Here is a 27026-nt window from a genome sequence, read left to right on the forward strand (position 1 = left end):
TATGCTTTAACCATACAGTGGAAATTTATTCAGACACAAAAACAATGAGTTCCTGATACGTGCTACCACATGGATAAACCTTGAAAACGTTCTAAGTGAAATAAGCCAGACATGGAAGGACACATGCATACTTCCACATATCTCTCTCTATGAATAGTCAAATTCACAGACAGAGAAAGTAGAATGGAGATTATCAGTACTTTGGGATAGGATGGAATAGGTAATTACATGTATGGAACACTAAGTAGATAGAGCAAGTAGCACAGTAACACGTATAAAATGATCCCTTCCTGTGTGTATTCCAGTTTGTACCAGCACTGTAAGAGACTTCCAGATGAGCAGTTCCAGTGGTTAATGTTGGTAGTTCAAAGGGTAACACTGCCCTCTAGGCAACATCGTGGAGGTCTATTTGAGATATATTTCACTACAAGCTATTCTCATGAATACTTCAATGAAACAGCTCTTATCAAGGCCCCCAGTGACCAAATACTTACCAAAATCTACAGTCAACCCTTTTTCCTTGTCTTATTCAAATTCTCAGTGACCTGTGACACAGCTGACCACTCTCCCCATATTGAAATACCTTCTTCTGGAGGCTTCCAGGAGAAGAAACCCATGTTTTCCTCCTACTACTTCATTGGGTGTTGGAAACCATTATGGAGTGAGGAAGTCAATGATTTCAGGAGCTTCTCCACTATTGATGAAGTATCAGGAATATCTCAAATGCTGCAAGGGAGGTTGGTGGGGAAAACAATCTGTGACATGCTTGAAGACTTTATTGAGGAACACATTGACAGGACAAGAGCGCCGCCATCTTTATAACACCCCACAATCCTAAGCTTTAAGTTTCTATTTGGCCACCTGGCCAAAACTGAAAATGTCAGCCCCGCCCATAACTTCAACAGAGAATAACGGCCCTAACTGTAACAGAACAGCCAGGACTTCCCCAACCCCTCCCTAACAGAATTTTGTTTCAAAGCACACTTCTCCACTGGGCCCTTTAAAAAAGCCTCAGGCTGTAAGAGAAGTTTGCCCCTGACCCTGCCGCTGGAAGCCCTTTTCAGGTTTACTCTCAATAAACCTGTCTCAACTGTTGAGCCACCTTCTCATCTCTCCTTTCCATGCCTGGGATTACAGGCATGAGCACTTTGGGAGACCAAGGCAGGCAGATCATCTGAGGTCAGGAGTTCGAGACCAGCCTGACCAATATGATGAAACCCCGTCTCTACTAAAAATACAAAAAAAAAAAAAAATTAGCTGGGCGTGGTGGCATGCACCTGTAATCCCAGCTACTCGGGAGGCTAAGACAGGAGAATTGCTTGAACCCGGGAGGCAGAGGATGCAGTGAGCTGAGATTGTGCCATTGCCCTCCAGCCTGGGCAATAAGAGTGAAACTCTGTCTTAAAAGAAAAAAAAGAAAAAAAGAAACTGTAACATTCTAGGTGACATGTACTATGTAGGCAGGCCTGTGATGGTTGGGTCTGTTCTCAACAGCATAGGATTATTTTCATTCATGATTCTCTAAAAAAAATACAATAAAATGACTATTTACATAGCTTTTACAACACATGAGGTATTTTAGTAACCTACTTTTTATTTTTACTTTTACAAAAGCTTTGGGTTGGTGAAAAATTAAGTAATCTAGGCATGATTTATGGGATGCAGGAGGATGTGGATAGGTTACATGCAAATGTCATTTTATAAAAGGAACACAGCATCTGTGGATTTAGGTATGCTTAGGGGGTCTGGAACCAATCCCCTGCATATGGTTAGGGGATAACCATATTCAAAAGAAACATCTTAAGGCTTTACCATGTGTTTGCATTCATGAGGCTTATCTCCTATGTGATTTCTTTCACGTTTCTGAAATGAAATAAAATTAATGAATGCTTTCCCACATTTATAGAGTATCTCTCCAGTGAGTCCTTTTATGTCTATGCAAGGAACTGAGAGAACTCAGTGCCTTCCCACATTCCTTACATTCATGCATCTTCTCTCCAGTGTGAGTTTTTTCATGTCCTCGAAGGAAACGAGAGCGAGTGAAGGCTTTACCACATTGTTGACATTCATAAGATTTCTTTCCAGTGTGAATTCTTTCATGTCGTAGAAGGCAAGTGAGCCAAGAGAATGCTTTCCTGCATTCCTTACATTCATATGGCTTCTCTCCAGTGTGAATCCTTTCATGGACTTTTAAGTTACCAAAATGACTGAAGGCTTTCCTACATGTTTTACACTCATAAGGTTTTTCAGCCGTGTGAGTCCTTCTATGTTGAGAAAGGTACGTGAAACAACTGAATGCTTTCCCACATTCCTTACACTCATATGGCTTCTCTCCAGTGTGAGTTGTTTCATGATTTTGAAAGGAATAGAAATCAATAAAGGCTTTCCCACATTTACATTTATAGGGTTTCTCTCCAGTGTGAGTTGTTTCATGTCTTCGAAGGGAACTAGAAATACGGAAGGCTTTACCACATTCTTTACATTCATAGGGTTTCTCACCAGTATGAGTCCTTTCATGTCTTTGAAATACACTGGGATAAATGAAGGCTTTCCCACATACCTTGCATTTGTGAGGTCCATCTCCAGTGTGCATTATCATATGACTTCGAAAGCTTGAGCGATGAGATAACGCTTTCCCACACTGCTTGCATTCATAGGGTTTCTCTCCAGTGTGAGTTCTTTCATGACTTTGCAGTGAACTAGGACAATCAAAGCCTTTCCCACATATCTTACATTTATGAGGTCCATCTCCAGTGTGCCTTATCATGTGTCTTTGAAAGCTTCCCAGATGATGAAATGCTTTCCCGCATTGCTTACATTCATGGGGTTTCTCTCCAGTGTGAGTTCTTTCATGTATTCGAAGGGAACTGGAAACACTGAAGGCTCTTCCACATCGTTTACATTTATAGGGTTTTTCTCCAGTGTGAGTTCTTTCATGTCTTACATAGGAACTGTAATCAGGGAAGGCTTTGGAACAGTGCTTGCATTCATATGGTTTCTCCCCAGTGTGTGTTCTTTCATGTCTTAGATAGGAACTGTAAATAGGGAAGGCTTTACAACACTGCTTACATTCATACAGTTTCTCTCCAGTGTGAGTTCTTTCATGCATATGAAATAAACTAGGCCAAAAAAAGGCTTTCCCACACAACTTACATATATAAGGTCCACCTCCACGTTGTACTATTATGTGTCTTCGAAGGTTTCCCGAAGAACTGAAGGTTTTCCCACATTCCTTACAATCATAGCGTTTCTTTCCAGTGTGAGGTCTTTCCTGTGTTTGAAAGGAGTGGTGATAATTGAAGGCTGTCCCACAATGTTTATGTGTATGTGGCTTCTCTCCATATTCCTGACACTCATCTGGTTTGTGTCCAGCATCAAATGTGATATAGCAATTAAGGAATGAACAACCCATGATTTCTCCACACACACTGCTTTTACATGGATCTTCTCCAGGAGTTTTTTCATTCACAGTACTATCTGGCTGGCGACTTTCACTAAACCTCTCTACGATATGACATCTGTAAAACATGAGAAGTATATTAATAAAGGTTTATTTATAAATGACTTTATATTTATTAGTAGGTACTGGATTTACATTTTTACATCATCATGCAACGTGTAGGCTTTATGCACTGCTTGAACATGAATGGACTGAATGTTGTACAAGATAACTCGACCCCAGCTGTTTTCTTGACAATGATAAACACATGAAATTTTTTTTTTTTGAGATGGAGTCTTGCTCTGTCACCAGGCTGGAGTGCAGTGGCGTGATCTCAGCTCACTGCAACCTCCGCCTCCCAGGTTCAAGTGTTTCTCCTGCCTCAGCCACCTGAGTAACTGGGACTACACACATGCGCCACCACGCCCAGCTAATTTTTGTATTTTTAGTAGAAACGGGGTTTCACCATGTTGGCCAGGATGGTCTCAATCTCTTGACCTTGTGATCGCTCGCCTTGGCCTCCCAAAGTGCTGGGATTACAGGCGTGAGCCACCGCGCCCAGCCGAATTCTTAATATTGTTTCTAAGGGAACTATTTTTGCAAACACTGAATAGTTATATCACATTTAAGTATATGTTTCTGGAGAAAATTTTATAGGAATAAATAAGTTTGTACTGGGCTCGTTCATTTTCTTTGCCTAGTTGTATAATTTCCTGTCATCCTAAGAATTGCTCCACAGATATATGTCTTTCTTTTGTGAGTGCAAATTACCTTAGGCTCCTCCTGGGATTTTTGTGCTGATCTTCAATGTTTGTGTCTTCCCATTTCATTCCTAAAAGGTGGACACAGAAAAAACACTGTAGATTATTATAAAATTCTAAAAACACTACAAGATTTTATGTACAACGGAATCATGCATGATTCATTCACTGAATTATAGCTGACTCTTGAACAACATAGGTTTGTACCTCATAAGTCCACTTATTTTATTTTTTTTAAGATGGAGTCTCGCTCTGTTGCCCAGGCTGGAGTGCAATGGTGCAATCTCGGCTCACTGCAACCTCCACCTCCTGGGTTCAAGCCATTCTCCTGCCTCAGCCTCCCAAGTAGCTGGGACTACAGGTGTGCGCCACCACACCCAGCTAATTTCTGGATTTTTAGTACAGATGGGGTTTCAGGCGGGTTTCGAACTCCAAACCTCAGGCGATCTGCCTGCCTCGGCCTCCCAAAGTGCTGGGATTACAGGCGTGAGCCACCACACCTGGCTCACAAGTCCACTTATATATGAATTTTCTTCAGTCTCTGCTACCCCTGGGACACCAAGACCAATCCCTCCTCTTACTCAGCCTACTCAATGAGAAGACAATGAGGATGAAAACCTTTATGATGATCCATTTCAACTTAATGCACAGTAAATACAGTTTATCTTCTTTATGATTTTCTTAACATTTATTTTCTCTAGCTTACATTATTATGAGAATATAGTAGGCAATATATGTGACAGACAATATGTGTGTTAATTGATTGTTTTTGTGACCAATAAGCCTGCCAGTCAACTGAAGGTTAAGTTGCAGTGAACAAAAAGTTATATGAATATGTACAACTGGTTGGGGACCCAGCACCACTTAACCCTGTGTTGTTGAAGGGTCAACTATATCCCCTTTCCATATTTCAAATCATTCAACAGCATTGATGACCAAGAAAAAAAGTCTCTAATTGACTAAGTGAAGACATAATGTCATTTTTACCTATACAGTCCAGGTTCCTAATGGTTTCCCACATCACATCTCTGTACAGACTCTTCTGTGATGGACCCAGCAAAGCCCACTCTTCCTGGGTGAAGTTCACGGCCACATCCTCAAAGGCTACTGAATCCTGAAACACCCAACATGTACAAAGGAGTAAGGCTGAGACTGATAGTACCAAAAATTTACACCCACTTCATAAACTTTGCATACTATTGTTTCTAAGCAATGATTCAATGACATGGTAAATCCACCCTTATTCTCTGTCTACAATCACTTTCTCCAACACAGCAATTCTGATGCTAGAATTGAATGTTGTTGTACACATAATAGTCAAAGAGGAACAAGTCTCTTTTTGATGACTTAAATGAGTGAATTTTATTGCCAGCATCATCCCTAATGTCTACTTTATAGTGGGTCTGTATTTCCTGTCGTGACAAAGTCCTACTACTTACTGTACAAGAATAGGAGTCCTGAGATTGTATATATTAACAAATGCTGGTTAACAAAATTGGATCCTTCGTGTACTCTAGGCACTGGATTTATAGAGGGTCTCCACCAACATAACTAATAACAGGTGCTGAGTGTGCATAAACTGTTTATGGAGAAAGTATAGTATTTGCTTAACTCTTACCTTCTCTTGGGGAGCTTGGAATTTTGTTACATGCTCAGCAGTGGGAGCATAGCTGATCAGCCAATGCTAGGTTTGAATGTTTGTCCCCACCAGAATGCATGCTGAAACTTAATCCCCAATGTGACAGTAATGAAAGATGGGGCTTGAAGAGGTTATTGGGTCTTGAGGATTTGGATCTCAAGAAAATCAAGATTAATCCATTCTTGGATTAATGGCTTAAAGAATAAATGGGTAGTGACAGAGTTGGACTTATGTCCCTATAAGAAGAGAAAGAGACCTGGGCTAGACACTCAGCTCCCTCATCACGTGATGCCCTGTGCCACACAGGGACTCGACAGAGTCTCCACCAGCAAGGAGGTTCTCACCAGATATCCAGCCTTGACTTTGGACTTCCCAGCCTCCAGAACTACAAAATACATACATTGTTTCATTTAAATCATCTAGCTTCAGGTATTCTGTTATAAGCAACAAAAAACACACTAAGGTAGACACAAAGAAACACTCTGGGCACTGAGTCTCTAATGAATGACATCCATAAATAACTTTTCAAAATGTTTATTGCAACATGTTACTTGGGGATTCAGCCCATCCTATGTGATTACACTAAGAGAGAACATTTAGAAGCCGGCAACGGGTTTCCTCTAGATCAAATGTAGCAAAGCAAGACAAAAGACTAATAAAATATGCTTCACCATCCCAATGCAAGAATTTTAAACTTTTTATTAGGTAATGTCAAAGGAGAATAATGGGGACAGATTGCGCATGTTCTTAGAAAGAACTCAATGTTACCTCTCATGAATATCGATAATATTCCCTAAATAGCTAAATCAGAACTTTAGTAGTCAACAAAAAAAGATATCCCCAAAACTAACAGAAGTCACAAATGTATAAAAATGCTAAAAACTTTCTCACCAACAAAGTTACGGCTTTACAAGAACAGATAAAGAATTTTTTTTTTTTTTGGGTGGGGAGACAAAGCCTTGCTCTGTTGCCTAGGCTGGAGTGCCCTGGCACGATCTCGGCTCACTGCAGTCTCTGTCTCCCAGGCTCAAGCAATTCTCCTGCCTCAGCCTCCTGAGTAGCTGGGATTACAGGCGTGTGCCAGCACACTCAGCTAAAACATTTATGATGATTCATTTCAACTTAACGCACAGTAAATATAGTTTATCTTCTTTATTATTTTCTTATTAACATTATTTTCTCTAGCTTACTTTACTGTGAGAATATAGTACGCAATACGTATGACAGACAATATATGTGTTAATCAATTGTTTTTGTGACCAATAAGCCTGCCAGTCAACTGAAGGTTAGCTGTGGTGAACAAAAAGTTATATGAATATGTACAGACCTCAAGATTAAATGAGAAAAAAAATACGTATTAAAGACAAAACTAGGCCAGGCGCGGTGGCTCATGCCTGTAATCCTAGCACTTTGGAAGGTCGAGGCAGGCGGATCACGAGGTCAGGAGATCGAGACCATCCTGGCTAACACAGTGAAACCCTGTCTCCAGTAAAAATACAAAAAATTAGCCGGGCGTGGTGGCGGGCACCTGTAGTCCCAGCTACTCAGGAGGCTGAGGCAGGAGAATGGCATGAACCGAAGAGGCGGAGCTTGCAGTGAGCCGAGATCGCGCCACTGCACTCCAGCCTGGGTGACAGAGCGAGACTCCATCTCAAAAAAAAAAAAAAAAAGAAAGAAAGACAAAACTAGTATTTTAAAGAGTAACAAGGTCTTTTTCAGATTTAATGAGAATTTTTTTTTTTTTTTTTGAGACGGAGTTTCGCTCTTATTGCCCAGGCTGGAGTGCAATGGCACAATCTCAGCTCACCACAACCTCCGCCTCCTGGGTTCAAGCAATGCTGCTGCCTCAGTCTCCCAAGTAGCTGAGATTACAGGCGCACACCACACGCCCGGCTAATTTTTGTATTTTTAGTAGAGACGGGGTTTCACCATGTTGGTCAGGCTGGTCTCGAACTCCTGACCTCATGATCTGCCCGCCTCAGCCTCCCAAAGTGCTGGGATTACAGGCATGAGCCACCATGCCCGGCCAAGGATTTTCTTAAGTAAGAAAATAAAGGCCGGGCGCAGTGGCTCACACCTATATTCCCAGCACTTTGAGAGGCCAAGGCAAGTGGATCTCTTGAGCCCAGCAGTTCAAGACCAGCCTGGGCAACATGGTGAAACCTGATCACTACAAAAAATACAAAAATTTGTCCAGGAGTGGGGGTGCATACCTGTAGTCCCAGCTACCTGGGAGGCTGATGCCTGTAGTCCCAGCTACCTAGGAGGCTGAGGTGGGAGGATCACCTGAACCCAGGGAAGTAGAGGCTGCAGAGAGCCTGGATGACATCACTGTACTCTAGCCTGGGCAACAGAATGAGACCTTGTCTCCCCTCAACCTCCCAAAACAAAGAAAAGAAAGTAGATTCCAAATGAGGAGTCTTCCAAATTCAACTATATTAAAATTAGGCATAGTGGCTCACACCTTTAATTCCAGCATTTTGAGAGGCTGAGGTGGGAGGATCCCTTAAGCCCAGGAGTTTGGGGCTGCAGTGAGCTGTGATGGCACCACTGCACTCTAGCCTGGGGTCACGGAGCAAGATTCTATCTCAAAAAAAAGTCCATCAAACTGTAGAATGAAATAAAAAGATAAACCACCATCTGGAAAGAAATACTAGCAATCCTTCCATGTGAAAACTGGTTAGTATGTACAGTATGCTTAAAAACAAAAAGAAAGGCCAGGCGCGGTGGCTCACGCCTGTAATTCTAGCACTTTGGGAGGCTGAGGAGGGCAGATCACCTGAGGTTGGGAGTTCAAAAACAGCCTGAGCAACATGGCAAAACCCTGTCTCTACTAAAAATACAAAATTAGCCGGGCATGGTGGCGGGTGCCTGTAATCCCAGCTATTCAGGAGGCTGAGGCAGGACAATCCCTTGAACCCAGGAGGCAGAGGTTGCAGTGAGCTGAGATCGCTCCATTGCACTCCAGCCTGGGCAACAAGAGTGAAACTCCGTCTCAAAAAAAAAAAAAAAAGAGAGAGAGAGAGAGAAACAAGGCAATAATATCCAAATAAATTAAACATGAAAAAAGACTGAAAATTACTTCACAGAAGATGAAAGACCACAAAGAAAAAAATGCTCAACACCAATGCTAATCAGCAAAAACCAATGGAGATATATAAAACATAAATCTTTACAAGGCATAAACACACACACATACATGGTCTGAGAGCTGATCTACACCTGCTATTAGGATTTCCTCATAAATTTAAACTCTCCATAATCTACAATACAACAATTTTTTCCCAATGAATAGTATCCCAATGAGTTAAAAAAGTCATGAAGTGTTAGCACTTAGGGACAAAAAAAGAATATTTTCAACAACATCATAAGGTTAACCTGAAAGAACTCAAGTCCCACAAACAGTGAAATGTGTGAGGACTTGGTGACCCACAGCCTCAGACAACAGCATATGTCAAACAGATTGAAGCAAATAAACAAATCAAAAACCTTTTCATCGTATTTTCTCCCCTCTCCTTTCATCTCTTCATGTCTTTGGAGTCAATTAAATATTTTTCATTATTCCAATTTGTTTATTTTCTTTGCATTTTAGTTCTATTTTTTTTGCATTACATTTTAACAAGCTGCTCCTGGGAAGCGGTTCTCATACTTTATCTGCATTACAAGCATCCAGAGGACTTAACGCAGATTATTGGATCCTACCTCCAGAATTTTTTTCTTTTTTTTTTTTTTTTTTTTGACAGAGTCTCGCTCTGTCGCCCAGGCTGGAGCGCAATGGCGCGATCTCGGCTCACTGCAACCTCCACCTCCTGGGTTCAAGCCATTCTCCTGCCTCAGCCTCCCAAGTAGCTGGGATTACAGGTGCCCACCACCATGCCCAGCTAATTTTGTGTATTTTTAGTAAAGACGGGGTTTCGCCATGTTGGCCAGGCTGGTCTCGAACTCCTGACTTCAGGTGATCTACCCACCTTGGCCTCCCAAAGTGCTGGGATTACAGGTGTGAGCCACCATGCCTGGCCCTACCCCCAGGATTTCTAATTCAGTAGGACTAGAGTATAATCCTGAAATGTGCATTCCTTTTTAAATTTTGATGTTGTTTGTACATATTCACGGGGTACAGGTCTAATGTTGCCACAATGATATAGTGCATTGTGGTGAATGAAGCCAGAGCCTTCAGTGCATCCATCACTGCAGCAAAGCACATGCACCCACCAAGCAACTGCCCATCATCCACCATCCTCCACCCTCCTAGAGTCTCCACTGACCATCATTCCACACTCTGCTTCCATGTTTACACATTATTTACACGTGGGAGGTATATTTGCCCACTTTTTTTTTTTTTTTGAGATGGAGTTTCGCTCTGTCGCCCAGGCTGGAGTGCAGTGGCGCGATCTCGGCTCACTGCATCCTCTGCCTCCTGGGTTTAAGCAATTCTCTGCCTCAGCCTCCCAAGTAGCTGGGATTACAGGCACCCACCACCATGCCAGGCTAAATTTTTTTGCATTTTTAGTAGAGACGGGGTTTCACCATCTTGGTCAGGCTGGTCTTGAACTCCTGACCTCATGATCCACCCGCCTTGGCCTCCCAAAGTGCTGGGATTACAGGCGTGAGCCACCGTGCCCAGCCTACTCACCCACTTTTAAGTGAGTACATGTGGTATTTGTCTTTCTGTGTCTGAATTGTTTTGCTTAAGATAATTGCCTACCAATCCATCCTTGTTGTCACAAAGGACATGATTTCATTCTTTTTCATGGCTGAATAGTATCCCAATGAGTATACACACCATGTTTTATTTATCCAATCCTCCACTTAGGTCGATTCCCTTATCTTTGCTTTGTGAATAGTGCTGCAATATGCAGATGAGTGCAGGTATCTTTTTGATGTACTGATTTCTTTTCCTTTGGATAGATACCCAGTAGCATATCTGAGATACTCAGCATAATACTGAGCGCATATTAATGGTAACATTAACTAACTGAAAACAGAAAAGAGGCAAAACTATGCTTCTGGATAAATACACACTGAATCTATAATGAGCAACAAAATACAAACTCTAGGTCAGTTATGCTTCTGACCTGTAGTGTCTTACCTCACACAACTTCTGACAACAAATGTATGGCATCTGCTGAACACCAATTCTCCAACAAAAACTGGTATCCACCCCACATTAGTACAGACCCCAAAAGTTGAGGGTTGAATGTCACAACCCATCAGCCACCAGGCAGATGCCAGTGGCAAGCCCCAGAGACCATCCTTTTAATCAAATGTGTATAAAACCAATGACTCCCTCTACAGGGTCAATAATGTGCCAAGCCAACCCACAGAACTCAGCAAGTCACTCTGCTTAAGGTTGTCAGTTTGTTATAAAGCATATCTCAAGAATAGCCAAAAAGAGAGAGGCACAGCAAAGGAAGGGGAGGGACTGGCAAACCTTCCCCTCTTGGCTGACATTACCCACCCAGCAAATCCAAATACATTTTTTATTATATCAAAGACCCAGATAAACTCTCAGATTCATAAACCCTTTTTCCATCAGGCAGAATCAAAAGGTGTCTTTCTCTAAATCAGCCGTGACAGACTTTTTAATTTGTACTGATTATACCAACTGAGTGAATGCAAAACCAGGCTGCTGATAATGTTGAATTTTACCCAAGGCCTGTAATTCTAGTAAATAAGTAAGATGACAGAAAATCACCTCAACTCCCCAAGCCCAGTTCTTTGTGTTCTGGACAAGCAGCCGTAAAACAAAACAAAACAAAAGCACCCTTTGCTTACATAGATTATGCCCCTCCCCCCTTTTCTAAACTATAACTCAGCCAGATAAAGAACCTCCAAATTCCCATTTTTTATCTTATGATTAGCTAAGCAGTTTTGTCTTCACTGATCATACTGAACAAAATACATCTAAAGAAAACTTTGCTTAAGTTTCTCTCCTTGCTCCAGGACCGTGAACTTTGACTCATCCTCAGTCTGAGCCAGCACAAAACCCCTCCTTCATAACCCATCTTAAGAACAGACTTAGGTTAGAGCAAAACACTCTCTGAACTAGAATCTGATTCTCGGCCCGGCATGGTTGCTCACACCTGTAATCCCAGCACTTTGGGAGGCTGAGGCAGGCAGATCATGAGGTCAGGATATCGAGACCATCCTGGCTAACATGGTGAAACCTCATCTCTACAAAAATACAAAAAATTAGCCGGGCGTAGTGGCATGCGCCTGTAGTCTCAGCTACTCGGGAGGCTGAGGCAGGAGAATCACTTAAACCCGGGAGGTGAGGTTGCAGTGAGCTGAGATCACGCCACTGCATTCCAACATGGGCAACAGAGCTCTCGAGACTCTCATCTCAAGAAAAAAAAAATCTGATTCTCACCCTCCATCCTGCCCTCCCCTTCGCATCTTCCTTCTAATCTTGGTTGCTCTTCCCTTAGCAAGAAAAGAACTTTTCTGCCCAACCTTAGAGATGCCTCAGATCTTTATTTTATTTTATTTTTTTTGAGACTGAGTTTCACTCTTGTGAGCCACCGCGCCCGGCTGGGATGCCTCAGATCTTATACTTGATGCTTTTCCGTTTTGCAGTACTCCTTTAGAATGAAGTCACTTCTTAGCTAAATCCAGATTTATTTTAATTGAGAATGTCTAGCAACAGCCCCACAACAGTAACAAATACAACCTCAAACAGGGAATCACCCCAACCGCCTCAGCTTTCTAATGCTCTGTAGCTTCTTTAAGTATAAAAGGCTTCTCCCATGACTGGAGTGATCCGGAGGCTCCCAGGAAGAACCAATTTAAGTGGGCCTTCAATAACCTCCCTTTGCAGGCTCGAGACTGGCCTCAACTGGGAGTCACTGGCCTCAGGCCTCTCCACCCCACTCACTTCCTCCCATGCCTTACATGGAAAGTTACTTGGTTTAGTTAGCATTTATTTATTTATTAGTTAGTTTAGTTAGTATATATTTATTTAGAGATGAAGTCTCACTCTGTCACCCAGACTGGAGTGCAGTGGTGTGATCTCAGCTCACTGCAACCTACACTTTCCAGGTTCAAGTGATTCTCCTGCCTCAGCCTCCCAAGTAGCTGGGACTTCAGGTGTGGGCCACCACGCCCGTGGTGGTGGTGGGCGCCTGTAATCTCAGCTAATCAGGAGGCTGAGGCACGAGAATCACATAAACCTGAGAGGTGATGCTCGCAGTAAGCCAAGATTGTGCCATTGCACTCCAGTCTAGGCAACAGAGCAAGATTCCATCTCAAAAAAATAAATAAATAAAAAATAAAGGTAGGCTGGGAGCGGTGGCTCAAGCCTGTAATCCCAGCACTTTCGGAGGCTGAGGTGGGAGGATCATTTGAGGTTGGGAGTTCAAGACCAGCCTGATCAACATGGAGAAACCCCATCTCTACTAAAAATACAAAATTAGCCGGGCATGGTGGTGCATGCCTATAATCCCAGCTACTCGGGAGGCTGAGGCAGGAGAATCGTTTGAAACTGGGAGGCAGAGGCTGCAGTGAGCCAAGATTGTGCCATTGCACTCCAGCCTGGGCAACAAGAGTGAAACTCCGTCTCAAAAAAATAAAAAATAAATAAAACTAAACAGGAAAAGCACAAGTATCTATCCATTTCAGGCAACAAATACCATTTAATTACTACTTTCATAATAATAAAGCATTTAGTAAATTAATAATATTTGAGTTCTTTAGCTGTTGGAAAATCCTGTGCCACAGAATTTAGCAATAATCTGTCAAGTATACATAACAGGAATAGAACAGTTATCCACTGTCCTAAATTCCCCACCCTAAAAAGGAAAGAAACTAAAGTTTTGGTAAATCTTTATAATTCAATCAAATAACTACCACATTTTCTGTTAATATGTGTTCACTTTTTCTGCAGCCATAAAGAAAGTACGACCAAACATTTTTCCTTAGTCATACTGTCACTGTTAAGCCCTGAATTTCCATTTGAATAATCAGAGAAACTTACTTGACAGACTGGGGGAAAAAAAAGTAAATGAAGGGTTTTTTTGTTTTTACAAAAATTGGACCTCCCCCTCCCCCTCCCCCTCTCCCTCTCTCTGTCCCCACGGTCTCCTTCTCCCTCTCCCTCTCCCTCCACGGTCTCCCTCTGATGCCGAGCAGAGGGTGGACTGTAGTGCCGCCATCTCGGCTCACTGCAACCTCCCTGCTGGATTCTCCTGCCTCAGCCTGCCGAGAGCCTGGGATTGCAGGAGCACGCCACCACGCCTGACTGGTTTTCGTATTTTTTTGGTGGAGATGGGGTTTCGCCGTGTTGGCGGGGCTGGTCTCCAGCTCCTAACCGCGAGTGATCTGCTAGCCTCGGCCTCCCGAGGTGCCGGGATTGCAGACGGAGTCTCACTCACTCAGTGCTCAATGTTGCCCAGGCTGGAGTGCAGTGGCGTGATCTCGGCTCGCTACAACCTCCACCTCCCAGCCGCCTGCCTTGGCCTCCCAAAGTGCCGAGATTGCAGCCTCTGCCCGGCTGCCACCCCGTCTGGGAAGCGAGGAGCGTCTCTGCCTGGCCGCCCATCGTCTGGGATGTGAGGAGCCCCTCTGTCCAGCCGCCCAGTCTGGGAAGTGAGGAGCGCCTCTTCCCGGCCATCATCCCATCTAGGAAGTGAGGAGCGTCTCTGCCCGGCCGCCCATCCTCTGAGATGTGGGGAGCGCCTCTGCCCCGCCGCCCTGTCTGGGATGTGAGGAGTGCTTCTGCCCGGCCGCGACCCCGTCTGGGAACTGAGGAGTGTCTCTGCCCGACCGCCACCCCATCTGGGAGGTGAGGAGCGTCTCTGCCCCACCGCCCCGTCTGGGAAGTGAGGAGCATCTCCACCCAGCAGCCGCCCCCTCCAGGAGGTGAGGGACAGCCCCCGCCCGGCCAGCCGCCCCGTCCGGGAGGGAGGTGGGGGGCAGCCCCCGCCCCGCCAGCCGCCCAGTCCGGGAGGGAGGTGGGGGGCAGCCCCCGCCCAGCCAGCCACCCGGTCCGGGAGGGAGGTGGGGGGCAGCCCCCGCCGGGCAGCTGCCCCGTCCGGGAGGTGGGGGGCGCCTCTGCCCAGCCTCCCCGTCTGGGAGGTGGGGGGGGCCCCTCTGCCCGGCCGCCACCCCGTCTGGGAGGTGTACCCAGCAGCTCATTGAGAGCGGGCCATGATGATGATGGCGGTTTTGTCGAGTGGAAGGGGGGGAAGTGTGGGGAAAGGAAAGAGAAATCAGATTGTTGCTGTGTCTGTGTAGAAAGAAGTAGACATGGGAGACTCCATTTTGTTCTGTACTAAGAAAAATTCTTCTGCCTTGGGAAAAAAAAAAAAATTGGAGGCTGAGGTGGCAGATCACTTGAGGTCAGGAGTTCAAGACCAGCCTGGCCAACCTAGTGAAACCCCGTCTCTACTAAAAATACAAAAAAAAAAAAAAAAAAAAAATTAGCCAGGTGTGGTGGTGCAGGCCTGTAATCCCAGCTACTCGGGAGGCTGAGGTGGGAGGATTGTTTGAACTCAGAAGGCAGAGGTTGCAGTAAGCTGAGATCGCACAACTGCATTCCAGCCTGGGCAACAGTGCGAGGCTCCGTCTCAAAAAAAAAAAAAAAAAAAAAAAAAGGAATAGATGGCTACATATATGACCTGTTTTCTGAAATCTAACTATTTCTGGCCTCTATGGAAATACTTTCTCTATCAATCTCTAATCTTATAGTTAATAAAACGTTGAAGCTGAAAAGAGTGAGTATCTCTTTTCAATGTGACAACCTCAGGGATGGGCAGTGCTGACTGGAACACAAACAAGTCTAACTCAGGTGTCAGGTCATCCCATCTCCTGGGATATTAGTCACCCCCATCTGCTCAGTAAAGTGCTCAGTGACCACCCACCACCACCCCAGGAGATACTGCACTGTGTGCTTTTCAGGCTCATGCACACCTGACCTGAATGGGAGGTTCTTGCACAACTGGAATGAGTGGGTTCTCCAGTGCTTACATATTGTTTTCTCTCTTCATTAGTCTGAGAGTCAGGAAGGAAGAAATCATTTCTGTCTTCTCCCCCAAATGCAATCATTCAACTGGCTGACCAGCCTTGTGTCCCCAAGGAATGGAAACTGGGGTTGGGGAAGAACAAGGTGATTGTCCCAAGGGTTAGCTTTTTATAGAAATGGTATACCAGAAGATTCCTCCCATCCCACCCAGGGCATCCAGCTGTTCTCTGTGAGGCCCCACCCCAACACCTCAGGCTGCTCACTGGGAGAAATGACCCAGGGGCTGATATTCACTGGACCCTCCCAGAGACAGGGCAGCTGTGTGTATCTTGGGTCAACCCCAGGCAGTTCTGAAACAGAACCAGGAAAAGGCAGAGAGTGGGCTGAGAACACATCACCCCATAAAGTTTCTAAAGGGGACTCTCAATGTTGAGAAGGTATCCGTACCCAGGGGAAAGAAAAGAAGGAGAGGCACAAAGGTTTTTTTGTTTGTTTGTTTGTTTGTTTTTTACAGTGGAGTGTCAGGTTATTCTCTGCTTCCTCACATGTGAAATGTTCAGGAACACAAATCTTTTAAGAAGCCGGCCGGGCGCGGTGGTCACGCCTGTAATCCCAGCACTCTGGGAGGCCGAGGCGGGCGGATCACCTGAGGTCATGAGTTCGAAATGAGCTTGGCCAACATGGTGAAACTCCGTCGCTACTAAAAATACAAAAAATTAGCCGGGTGTGGTGGTGGGTGCCTGTAATTCCAGCTACTCGGGAGGGTGAGACAGGAGAATCTCTTGAACCCGGGAGGCGGAGGTTGCGGTGAGCTGACATCGCACCATTGCACTCCAGCCTGGGCAACAAGAGCAAAACTCCATCTCAAAAAAAAAAAAAAGAAAGAAAGAAAGAAAAAAAGAAGCCATCCATTGCTCTCTGAAAACAAAATGAAAATTAAAATACTGGGACTCTGAAATTTAGCACGGGTGGGGCGGAGGAGGGAGGAGTTCATGATGTTGCTGTGAACTGAGGAGGGAAAGTTAGCCTGCGTAAGGCTCTGGAAACCAAGGGAGTTACTACCACCCCTAGGAGGAGTTAGAATGAGGGAACAGGGTAGTGGATTTGAGACCCTGCTACCCTCATCTCTGAAAAACTCGAAGAGGAATCAGTCACCCTGCGAAGAAAAGAAGGGACTGGGGACCCTGCAGACCACAGCTCCTCCCGTGCACAAACCCCACGCAAGAATCTGGATTCTGATTGCAGTTAGATATTAACCAGGTACCCTGAGCCCCACTGCCTCGCGGGGGCCGCCTCCCTGAGAGTCAGGTCACAGAAGACACTGACCGCCGGCTTCCCCATTGTGCCTGGGGATAAGATCTCGGAGAGCTGCTCGAGTTGCCCAAGTTCTTTCTCAGATCTTGAATTCCAACGGAAAGGCTGGCGCCAAGCAGGCTGAAAACCCCACGAGGGAACCCACTCAGCAGGAGAATGCGGTTTCTTCACCTCCCGTCCCAGGATTCGCCCGTCACTTCCCCACCAACCAGCGACCCCACACTTCAGCCGCCCCTGTCCAGACCCCTAAACACCCCCATCCCCAAACCTCTCATGGAGGCGGAACTGGGGTCTTCTCTCCTCTCCCCCTATTAAACTGTTTCTGCTGCAGGCCTTGGAGTCTCGGTGCAGTGACTCGGGCCGCGAACCTGTGCCGGTTACAGCCGCACAGTCTGGGAAGACGCGGAGCTGCGGGCGTGGAGCTGCCCCAGAGAGGGCGCCGGAGCCGGGGCCGCAGTTGCTGCGCAGAAACGGGACAGGACGCCCTGGGTCCCGGCTGCCGGCCCAGCCCCCACCTCCCACCCCGCGGCCGAGGGGACTGAGGGCCGGCTGGGCCAGGGGAACTCGGGTCCGCAGACCCCGCAGTCGCCGCGGGGACGCCCGGGTCCCGCCACAGCCGGTTCTGGCCGGTTCCAACCAGTCCTTCGCCCTGCCCCAGGACGCCGGGCCCCACACACTCACCATTTCCCGGCTTCCGCGGTGTCCCGTGTTCTCCCCAAGGCTCCCCGCTGCCAGAATAGGACTCAGCGTGACAGTGCCTGCCACTGACCTGCCAGGGCTTCTCTCAGCTACAGAGCCAGGAGCGGGAGCTCAGAAGGGTGTAGAAAGCTCCACCCTCCTCCCGGCAGCGCGCCTGATTGGCAGTTCCCAAGAACTCGCCCCCAACACTGATTGGGTAGAGCTCCAAAATTCCGCCCCCTCAGGGAACTGATTGACAGAAGAAGGATCTTACACGGCTGAGTGGAGCGAGATGAAGCGGTTCCAGACACAGCCCTTGATAGGGTGGGTTTCCTCCCTTCGCTGTGACCTGACCCCTCCCAGGGGACATTTGCATTTAAGCGGAATTTCCTGCCTGTACTCAATGGGCTCTTCCTGCTCCTTCTTCCTGGACGGGGACCCACAAGTGTGTGCTGGGAATTCGAGACTCACTGCCCAGTGGAGCCATCCCCTGGCCTCAGAGCGGTAGGGGAGGCCCAGGCCACACAAACCACACTGAAGCAGGAGGGAAGGCCTGGTGTCCTCCAGGGATCAGGAATTTAGGATGAGACTGCTGGCTCCATGGTCAAGCCTTTCTCCCACCTTATCTCTCAATCTACTCATTCTCAGACCAGAAAGTAAAAACACATCGACAATGAAATAAAATTGTTAAATGCATGGAAAATCTGGAATTATATGGCAGTAATCTTCTATAAAGGAATCAAAAGAAGGGAAAAGAAAAAACCTGAATTAGTTCAGAGAAATTTCAGCCACAGTTCAGCAGGAAACCCCCTTTCAGGAGGTTAAACATATTTTCAAGCTTAGAAGGCAGATTCTGACTCCTGAAATTGAGTCCCAGAGTGTGTAACCAGCAGCTTAGCAGCTGAGTCTCAAACCACGTTTTAAACCTTTTTTTCTTCTTCTTTCCCTTTTCCTCTTTCCCCTCCTGATCTCAAGATAATAACTTCGAGATAAACTGCATAGATGTTACCTCTCATCTTAAAATATAGCCTCAGAATATGCTGTGAACTTCTACTCCCTTTCCTTTCCCATACTACACTGCCATGCCTTATGCACATTTATTTTTATTTTATTTTTTTGGAGACGGAGTCTCACTCTGTCACCCAGGACAGACTGTAGTGGCGCAATCTTGGCTCACTGCAACCTCCGCCTCCCAAGTTGAAGCAGTTCTCCTGCCTCAGCCTCCCGAGTAGCACACTGAACTACAGGTGCACGCTGCCATGCCCAGCTAATTTTTTTGTATTTTAGTAGAGACAGGGTTTCACCATGTTGCCCAGGCTGGTCGTGAACTCCTGAGCTCAGGCAATCCACCCGCCTCGGCCTCCCAAAGTGTTAGGATTACAGGCGTGAGCCACCACGCCTGGCCTATGCACATTTATTTACCTAAATACTTATTAAGCACACACCATGCTCTCTTATTTGGTCATATATTTCCTTAGAAGCTTCAGGGGTTGGATCTTGTTAGGTACCAGGCACCTCTGGAATTCTCTTTCCAACAAAAGATTACTTCAAAGACGGAACCCACACCCAGCTGAAGAGTGACTACTATCGGGGAAACCAGCCCCCAATATTTCAACATAGGTTCTATTTTCCCTAAGTGTCGGCCCATCTGAGAAATTAAGAGAAAGAGTACAAAGAGAAGAATTTTACAGCTGGGCCTCAGGGGGTGACATCACATATCAGCAGGTTCCATGATGCCCACCTGGGCCGCAAAACCAGCAAGTTTTTATTAGGGATTCTAATAGGGGAGGGGGTGTATGAACAGGGAGTAAGTCACAAAGATCACATGCCTCAAAGGGCAATAAAAGATCACAAGGCAAAGGCAAAATTAGAATTACTGATGAGGGTCTGTGTCCTGCCGTGCATGCATTGTCTTGATAAACATCTTAACAGGAAACAGGGTTTGAGAGAAGACAACCAGTCTGACTAGAATTTACCAGGCTGGAACTTCCCAATCCTAGTAAGCCTGAGGGCACTGCAGGAGACCAGGGCGTATTTCAGTCCTTATCTCAACTGCATTAAGACAGATACTCCCAGAGCAGCCATCTATAGACCTACCCCCAGGAATGCATTCCTTCCCCAGGGTCTCAATTATTATTATTATTTTTTTTTTTTTTTTGAGACAGAGTCTCACACTCTGTCCCCCAGGCTGGAGTGCAGTGGCACGATCTCGGCTCACTGCAACCTCTGCCTCCTGGGTTCACACTGTTCTCCTGCCTCAGCCTCCCAAGTAGCTGGGACTACAGGCGTGCGCCACCATGCCCGGCTAATTTTTTGTATTTTTAGTAGAGACGGGGTTTCACCATGTTAGCCAGGATGGTCTCGATCTCCTGATATTGTGATCCCACCCGCTTCAGCCTCTTAAAGTGCTGGGATTACAGGCATGAGCCACCACGCCTGGCAGGGTCTCAATTATTAATATTCCTTGCTGGGAAAAGAATTCAGTGATATTTCTCCTACTCACATGTCCGTCTATAGGCTCTCTGCAAGAAGAAAAATATGGCTTTATTCTGCCCAACCCCACAGGCAGTCAGACATTATGGTTATCTTTCCTTGTTCCCAGAAAATCGCTGTTATTCTGTTCTTTTTCAGGGTGCACTGATTTCATATCATTCAAATACAAATGTTTTACAAACAATTTGTACAGTTAATGCAATCATCATGGGGTCCTGAGGTGACATACATCCTTAGTTTACAAAGATGACAGGATTAAGAGATTAAAGACAGGCATAAGAAATTATAAAAGTATTAATTTTGGGAACTAATAAATGTCCATGAAATCTTCACAGTTTATGTTCAGAGACTGCAGTAAAGACAGGCATAAGAAATTATAAAAGTATTAATTTGGGAAACTGATAAATGTCCATGAAATCATCACAATTTATGTTCTTCTGCCATGGCTTCAGCAGGTCCCTCCATTCGGGGTCCCTTACTTCCCGCAACAGACTACAAGATTGACTGCAACTAATGTATAACCTGGCAGGATCCACGATGGAGTAGTCCCTTCACCAAATGGGACAATAATTCAAGAGGGGCAACCAGAGCAAGTCACACCACCTGGTACCTCTAGCCCCGCTTGCCTCTTCTGCATTCCAAACCCTTTCTTTAAAAACCCCGGGTTCTCTCCACAAATTGAACAGTGGAGTTGCTTTCTGCTCTTCCCCTGCTAGGACAGATAATAAAGAAATCTCGTTCCCTCTTATCACAACTCGTTATGATTTTGACTTCTTTCCACACGTGGTGAGCAGCCAGACCCTTTTGCCGGTTACAAGTGGGATCAGCACCTGGTGATGGGGCAGGGGCACTGAAGGATTTAGGGATGAGGGAGCTCAACTTGCCCTCCTGTGTCCTCTGCGCAGTGTGAAAATGCTCTCTCCTTCAAGACTTTAAATATTAATGAATTAAATGCTCCAATCAAAAGCCAAGGCATTAGAATTTGAAAATATAAAGATTTCCCATATTTGTATGAAATACAAGTGTCACTGGTAAACTGAGTTCTTTCTCTAGTTTGTATGAGTCACAAAGAAAGAATACCTAATGGAACAAAAAAAAAAAGGCAAGCAGGATTTATTTTCTGGCCAGAGAAGGAGAAGGGGTCAGAGTCAGCTCTTGCTCCAAAGACACTTCCTCCTCCTAGAGCTGTGGGAAGCTGGGGAATTTTTAGCAGCTAGATATGGGATGGGGAAGTTTGTAATATGGGCAGAAAGGAACTTCAGATGTTCACATATCATAAACATGTCTCTTTATACCACACATGTTCAAAAGGCCAGCCGGGTGCAGTGGCTCACGCCTGTAATCCCAGCACTTTGGGAGGCCGAGGCGGGTGGATCACCTGAGGTCGGGAGTTTGAAACCACCCTGACCAACATGGAGAAACCCCATCTCTACTAAAAATACGAAATTAGCCAGGCATGGTGGTGCACGCCTATAATCCCAGCTACTCGGGAGGCTGAGGCAAGAGAATCGCTTGAACCCAGGAGGCAGGGGTTGCAGTGAGCACTCCAGCCTGGGCAACAAGAGCGAAACTCCATCTCAAAACAAAACAATGGGCCGGGCGCAGTGGCTTACACCTGTAATCCCAGCACTTTGGGAGGCTGAGGCGGGCGGATCACGAGGTCAGGAGATCGAGACCATCCTGGGTAACATAGTGAAACCCCGTCTCTACTAAAACAATAAAATAAAATAAAAATTAGCTGGGCGTGGTGGTGCATGCCTGTAATCCCAGCTACTCAGGAGGCTGAGGCAGGAGAATCACTTGAACCCAAGAGGCAGAGGTTGCAGTGAGCTGAGATCGTGTCACTGCACTCCAGCCTGGCGACAAAGCTAGACTCCATCTAAAAAAAAAAAAAACACGACGAGAAAGCTGCCGTGACTTTCTTCTGTGGGTGGGGATTTTCATCTTACAATAAGGTATCAATGACCTAAACCAGCAGTTCCTAACCTTTTTGGCACAGGGACTAGTTTCTTAGAAGATAACTTTTCCATGTACTGGAGTGGGGATGGTTTTGGGGTGATTCAAGTACATTACATTGATTGTGCACTTAAATATTATTACATTGTAATATATAATGATGTAATTGTACAGCTCGCCATACTATAGAATCAGTGGGAGCCCTGAGCTTGTTTTCCTGCAACTAGATGGTCCCATCTGGGGGTGATGGGGGACAGTGACAGATCTTCCAGAATCTCATAAGGTGCATGCAACCTGGATCCCTTGTGTGCGCAGCTCACAATAGGGTTCGTGCTCCTATGAGAATCTAATGCTGCCTCTGATATGACAGAAGGCAGAGCTCAGGTAGTAATGTGAGTGATGGGAAGTGGCTGTAAATACAGGTAAAGCTTTGCTCACTCGCCCGCTGCTCACCTTCTGCTGTGTGGCCTAGCTCCTAACAGGCCACGGTCTGGTACCGATCCATGGCCCAGGAATTGGGGATCCCTGATCTAAAGGCAACAAGGGGTCACTGGTTCTGGTTTACTCTGGTTTTGAGCAGGCCTTATCTTATTCTGATAATTGGCAAAGGGTCCTGAAGCTCCCAGGCCATCTGGAGTCCTAGTAAGCTAGCATACCTAAAGATAAACAGACTAGGAAAAAAAATGTTATCCACTTTTTCAGAAAATAATTAGCGGCTGGGCATGGTGGCTCACGCCTGTAATCCGAGCACCTTGGGAGGCCGAGGCAGGTGAATCACGAGGTCAGGAGTTTGAGATCAGCCTGGCCAACACGGTGAGACCCCGTCTCTACTAAAAATACAAAAATTATTTGGGTGTGGTGGTGGGCGCCTGTAATCCCAGCTACTCGGGAGGCTGAGGCAGGAGAATCGCTTGAACCCGGAAGGCAGAGTTTGCAGTGAGCCAAGACCGCACCATTGCACTCCAGCCTGGGCAACAGAGTGAGACCCCATCTCAAAAAAAAAAAAAAAAAAAGAAAGAAAAGAAAAAGAAAATAATTAGCCATTTCAGCTGTTTTGCTTTCTCAGCTATTTGTCCAGGACTGGCCCAGTAACAAAAGTACCAGATATAAAAGCATCATGAACTGGAAGCTGGAACCCATGGCTAAAAGGAAAGAAGCCAAACATCAAGTGTAATTCAATGAAACAAAATCCTGAATCAACTTGTGAAAATTGTAGTGTTTCCTGACAAGACAAATTGGCAAGTTTGAAAAACAAGAAAAAAAATGATGTCTGATTATAACTAATGAATGATATTCATGCCTTTAAAAATTACACACACATGCACACACACACTCACAATCTATTATCACAAGACTCTGTTCTCTCTCTGAAGAATCAACCATCTTTCTGTAAGATGCTTCATCAACCTTTCACATTAACTGCCTTTGGAGTAATATTATATACTTACTTTTTCCTAGACAGTTGTGAAAACAGGGTGCAGTGTGTCAAAGGTGGTGTCAGGGGTTTATGTACAGATTTTGCATATTTTTACAAATTGCAGCAATTAACTAGTTCATTACTGTGTTGATTTAAATTCTTACAAAAGCTTCCAGACAAAAATAAACACTCATATAACCATGAGGAAAAAATTCAGAATAGAATAGAGTCCAGAAATAAGGCCACACACCTATGACCACCTGATCTTGGACAAAGCTGACAAAAACAAGCAATGGGGAAAAGACTCCCTATTCAATAAATGGTTATGGGTTAACTGGCTAGCCACAGGCAGAAGACTGAAGCTGGACCCCTTCCTTACACCATATACAAAAATCAACTCAGGATGGATAGATTTAAATGTAAAACCTCAAACTATAAACACCCTGGAAGAAAACCTAGGCAATACCATCCTGTACACAGGAACAGGCAAAGATTTCATGGCAAAGACAACGAAAGCAATTGCAACAAAAGAAAAAATTGACAAGTGGGATCTAATTAAATTTAAGAGCTTCTGCACAGCAAAAGGAACTATCAACAGAGTAAACAGACAACCTACAAAATGGGAGAAAACATCTTCAAACTATACATCTGACAAAGGTCTAATATCTACCACCTATAAGAAACAAAGAAATTTACAAGAGAGGCCGGGCGCGGTGGCTCACGCCTGTAATCCCAGCACTTTGGGAGGCCGAGGCGGGTGGATCACGAGGTCAGGAGATCGAGACCATCCTGGCTAACACGGTGAAACCCCGTCTCTACTAAAAAATACTAAAAATTAGCCGGGCGTGGTGGCGGGCGCCTGTAGTCCCAGCTACTCGGGAGGCTGAGGCAGGAGAATGGCGTGAACCCAGGAGGCGGAGCTTGCAGTGAGCCGAGATCGCGCCACTGCACTCCAGCCTGGGCGACACAGCGAGACTCCGTCTCAAAAAAAAAAAAAAAAAAAAAGAAATTTACAAGAGAAAAACAAACACCACCATTAAAAAATAGTCAAAGGACATGAATAGACATTTTTCCAAAGAAGACATACATGCAGAGGCCAGGGGTGGAGGCTCACACCTGTAATCCCAGCACTTTGGGAGGCCAAGGTGGGTGGATTACCTGAGGTCAGGAGCTTGAGACCAGCCTGGCCAACATGGTGAAACCCCATCTCTACTAAAAATACAAAAAAATTAGCCAGACATGGTGGCGGGCGCCTGTAATCCCAGCTACTTGGGAGGCTGAGGCAAGAGAATCGCTTGAACCTAGGAGGTGGAGGTTGCAGTGAGCCCAGATAGCATCACTGCACTCCAGCCTAGGTGACAAGAGCAAGACTCCATCTCCAAAAAAAAAAAAAAAAAGAGAAAAAAGAAATACACTTCAATCAATACAATCATCTAGAGGAATATAAAAGACAAATTTTTATTAACTGATTTCATCAAAAAAACTACCTATTCAACTCATGAATTTATGTGTCAAGAGAACTTATTTACAGAATTCTCTCACCTCGATGTGTTTTTTTCTGAAAGTAAGATGTAGGAATCCATAGTCCAGATCCACTTTAAGCAGGAGGCACTGATAAAGACAAGAGTTATACCTTTTATGACAATTCTTTGGTGTTCCAAATTTTCTGGCACATTTTGCATGAGTGAATTTGGATGTGAGTTTTCTTTTTTTGGAGATGGAGTCTCGCTCTGTCGCCCAGGATAGAGTGCAGTGGCACGATATCAACTCACTGCTACCTCTGCCTCCGGGGTTCAAGCAATTCTTCTGCCTCAGCCTCCTGAGTAGATAAGACTATAGGCACATGCCACCATGCCCAGCTAATTTTTGTATTTTTAGTAGAGACAGGGTTTCACCATGTTGGCCAGGATGGTCTTGATCTCCTGACGTCGTGATCTGCCTGCCTTGGCCTCCCAAAGTGCTGGGATTACAGGCGTCAGCCACCGCACCCGGCCGGATCTGAGTTTTCTAAATTACATTTATAGCATATCTAGCCAGTGTGAGTTATGACAAGGAATCGTCAATCTACCAAAGTTGTATTAATATGTATACCCATGGAGGTGACACTTACGTCAACTGACACTTACATCATTTCATCAGGAAACACAGACAGATGCTGCACATGAAATTAGCCCTAGGCTGGACGCAGTGAGTGGCTCACGCCTGTAATCCCAGCACTTTGGGAGGCCACAGTGGGTGGACTGCTTGAGTTAAGGAGTTGGAGACCAGCCTGGGCAACATGGCAAAACCCTGCCTTTACCAAAAACAAAAAAAAATTAGCCAGGCATGGTGTGGCGCACACCTATAGTCCCAGCTACTTGGGAGGCTGAGGTGGGAGGATTGCTTGAGCCCGGGAGGCGGAGGTTGCAGTGAGCCGTGATCCCCCAATTACACTCCAGCCTGGGTGACAGAGTAAGACTCCATCTTTAAAAATAAAAGAAAGAAAGGCTTTTACCTGAGCGCAAGATGGGTCACCAGCTGTACTGGAGCCACCGGTTCTCACTCTTGTCGCATCTGTTCAAACCAGCATGGTCTGATACGGAAATATGGTCTCAATATGTGCCGCCAGTGTTTCTGTAAGTATGCGAAGGATGTAGGCTTCATTAAGTTGGACTAAATGACCTTCCTTCAAAGGGTTATCCAAAGCGTCTACCCAACGAAAAACCAGGATAGTTCTTTGTATATAAAATAAACATTTTTTTAAAACCTTCAAAAAAAAAAAAAAAAGAAATTAGCCCTATTTCTCAGAAATTTATATTTTGCAAGAAATGTGATTTTAATTCAATAGCATACAGTACATGTTATTGTAAATGCAGTATACGTTTACTCCATAAGTAGGAAATTCACTCCTTCCCAAGTTTTAATGGTTTTCTAATACTTTTAAATGTTTTGTCTTTAGTTTCCCAACCAAATATGGCTATCATCTCTAAACACAATAATTTTTTTTCCATCCTAGTTTTTATATTGTTTATTGATTTTTGACAATAAGTTTTATAGACTACTGTAATGGTGAGAGGAATGAAATAGAACTATTTTATTTATTTATTTATTTTTTTGAGACATGGTCTCACTCTGTTGCCCAGGTTGGAGTAAAGTGTTGCAATCATGACTCTATAGCCTTGACCTCCTGGGCTCAAGTAATCCTCCCGCCTCAGCCACCTGGGTAGTTGGGATTACAGGTTAAAAACACCATGCCTAGTTAATTTTAAAATTTTTTCTAGAGATGGGGTGTCACTATGTTGCCCAGGCTGGTCTTGAATTCCTGGGCTCAAGTCATCATCCTGCTTTGGCCTTCCAAGGTGCTGGGATTACAGGCATGAGCCACTGTGCCT

General features: G+C 45.1%; 2 protein-coding genes and 1 pseudogene across 4 annotated transcripts in view; 1 reads left to right on the forward strand and 2 right to left on the reverse strand.

Annotated features, from left to right (window-relative positions):
• The window catches only part of ZNF563 (zinc finger protein 563), a 29756-nt gene extending 29156 nt beyond the window's left edge, over positions 1-600 (reverse strand). The window contains exon 1 of the mRNA XM_031003878.3: positions 495-600. The gene's annotated coding sequence lies outside the window, so the exon portion shown is untranslated. The remainder of the gene's footprint in view (positions 1-494) is intronic.
• LOC101133657 (zinc finger protein 442) lies at positions 1-26641 on the reverse strand. Of its 3 annotated transcripts, none has more exons than XM_019014881.4 (4): positions 17793-18004; positions 5188-5314; positions 4211-4271; positions 1-3518 (listed from the first exon to the last, which is right to left on the reverse strand). In XM_019014881.4, exons 1-4 carry the CDS (start codon positions 17793-17795, stop codon positions 1901-1903), a joined length of 1809 nt encoding a protein of 602 aa, XP_018870426.3. In that variant the 5' UTR covers positions 17796-18004; the 3' UTR covers positions 1-1900. The 3 variants fall into 3 exon arrangements, with proteins under 3 accessions (XP_018870426.3, XP_055227721.1, XP_055227723.1); XM_055371746.2 differs by lacking the exon at positions 17793-18004 and adding an exon at positions 26150-26641 and having other exon boundaries at positions 1575-3518; XM_055371748.2 differs by lacking the exon at positions 17793-18004 and adding an exon at positions 15803-16623 and having other exon boundaries at positions 1575-3518.
• On the forward strand, positions 26161-26311 carry LOC109024117 (small ribosomal subunit protein uS14-like; annotated as a pseudogene).
• Positions 26642-27026: the final 385 nt, after the last annotated feature.

This window comes from Gorilla gorilla, chromosome 20, assembly GCF_029281585.2.
Source record: "Gorilla gorilla gorilla isolate KB3781 chromosome 20, NHGRI_mGorGor1-v2.1_pri, whole genome shotgun sequence".
Lineage (NCBI taxonomy): Eukaryota > Metazoa > Chordata > Mammalia > Primates > Hominidae > Gorilla > Gorilla gorilla.

What these genes read in the sequence shown, in the direction of transcription:
- LOC101133657 (XM_055371748.2), bottom strand. Translation starts at nt 15,880, where the DNA reads ATGATTGCATTTGGGGGAGAAGACAGAAATGATTTCTTCCTTCCTGAC. An exon ending in TAGGAACCTGGACTGTATAG is followed by an intron (nt 4,272 to 5,187) that starts GTAAAAATGACA and finishes TCCACCTTTTAG; the next exon opens with GAATGAAATGGGAAGACACA. An exon ending in AATCCCAGGAGGAGCCTAAG is followed by an intron (nt 3,519 to 4,210) that starts GTAATTTGCACT and finishes CATGTTTTACAG; the next exon opens with ATGTCATATCGTAGAGAGGT.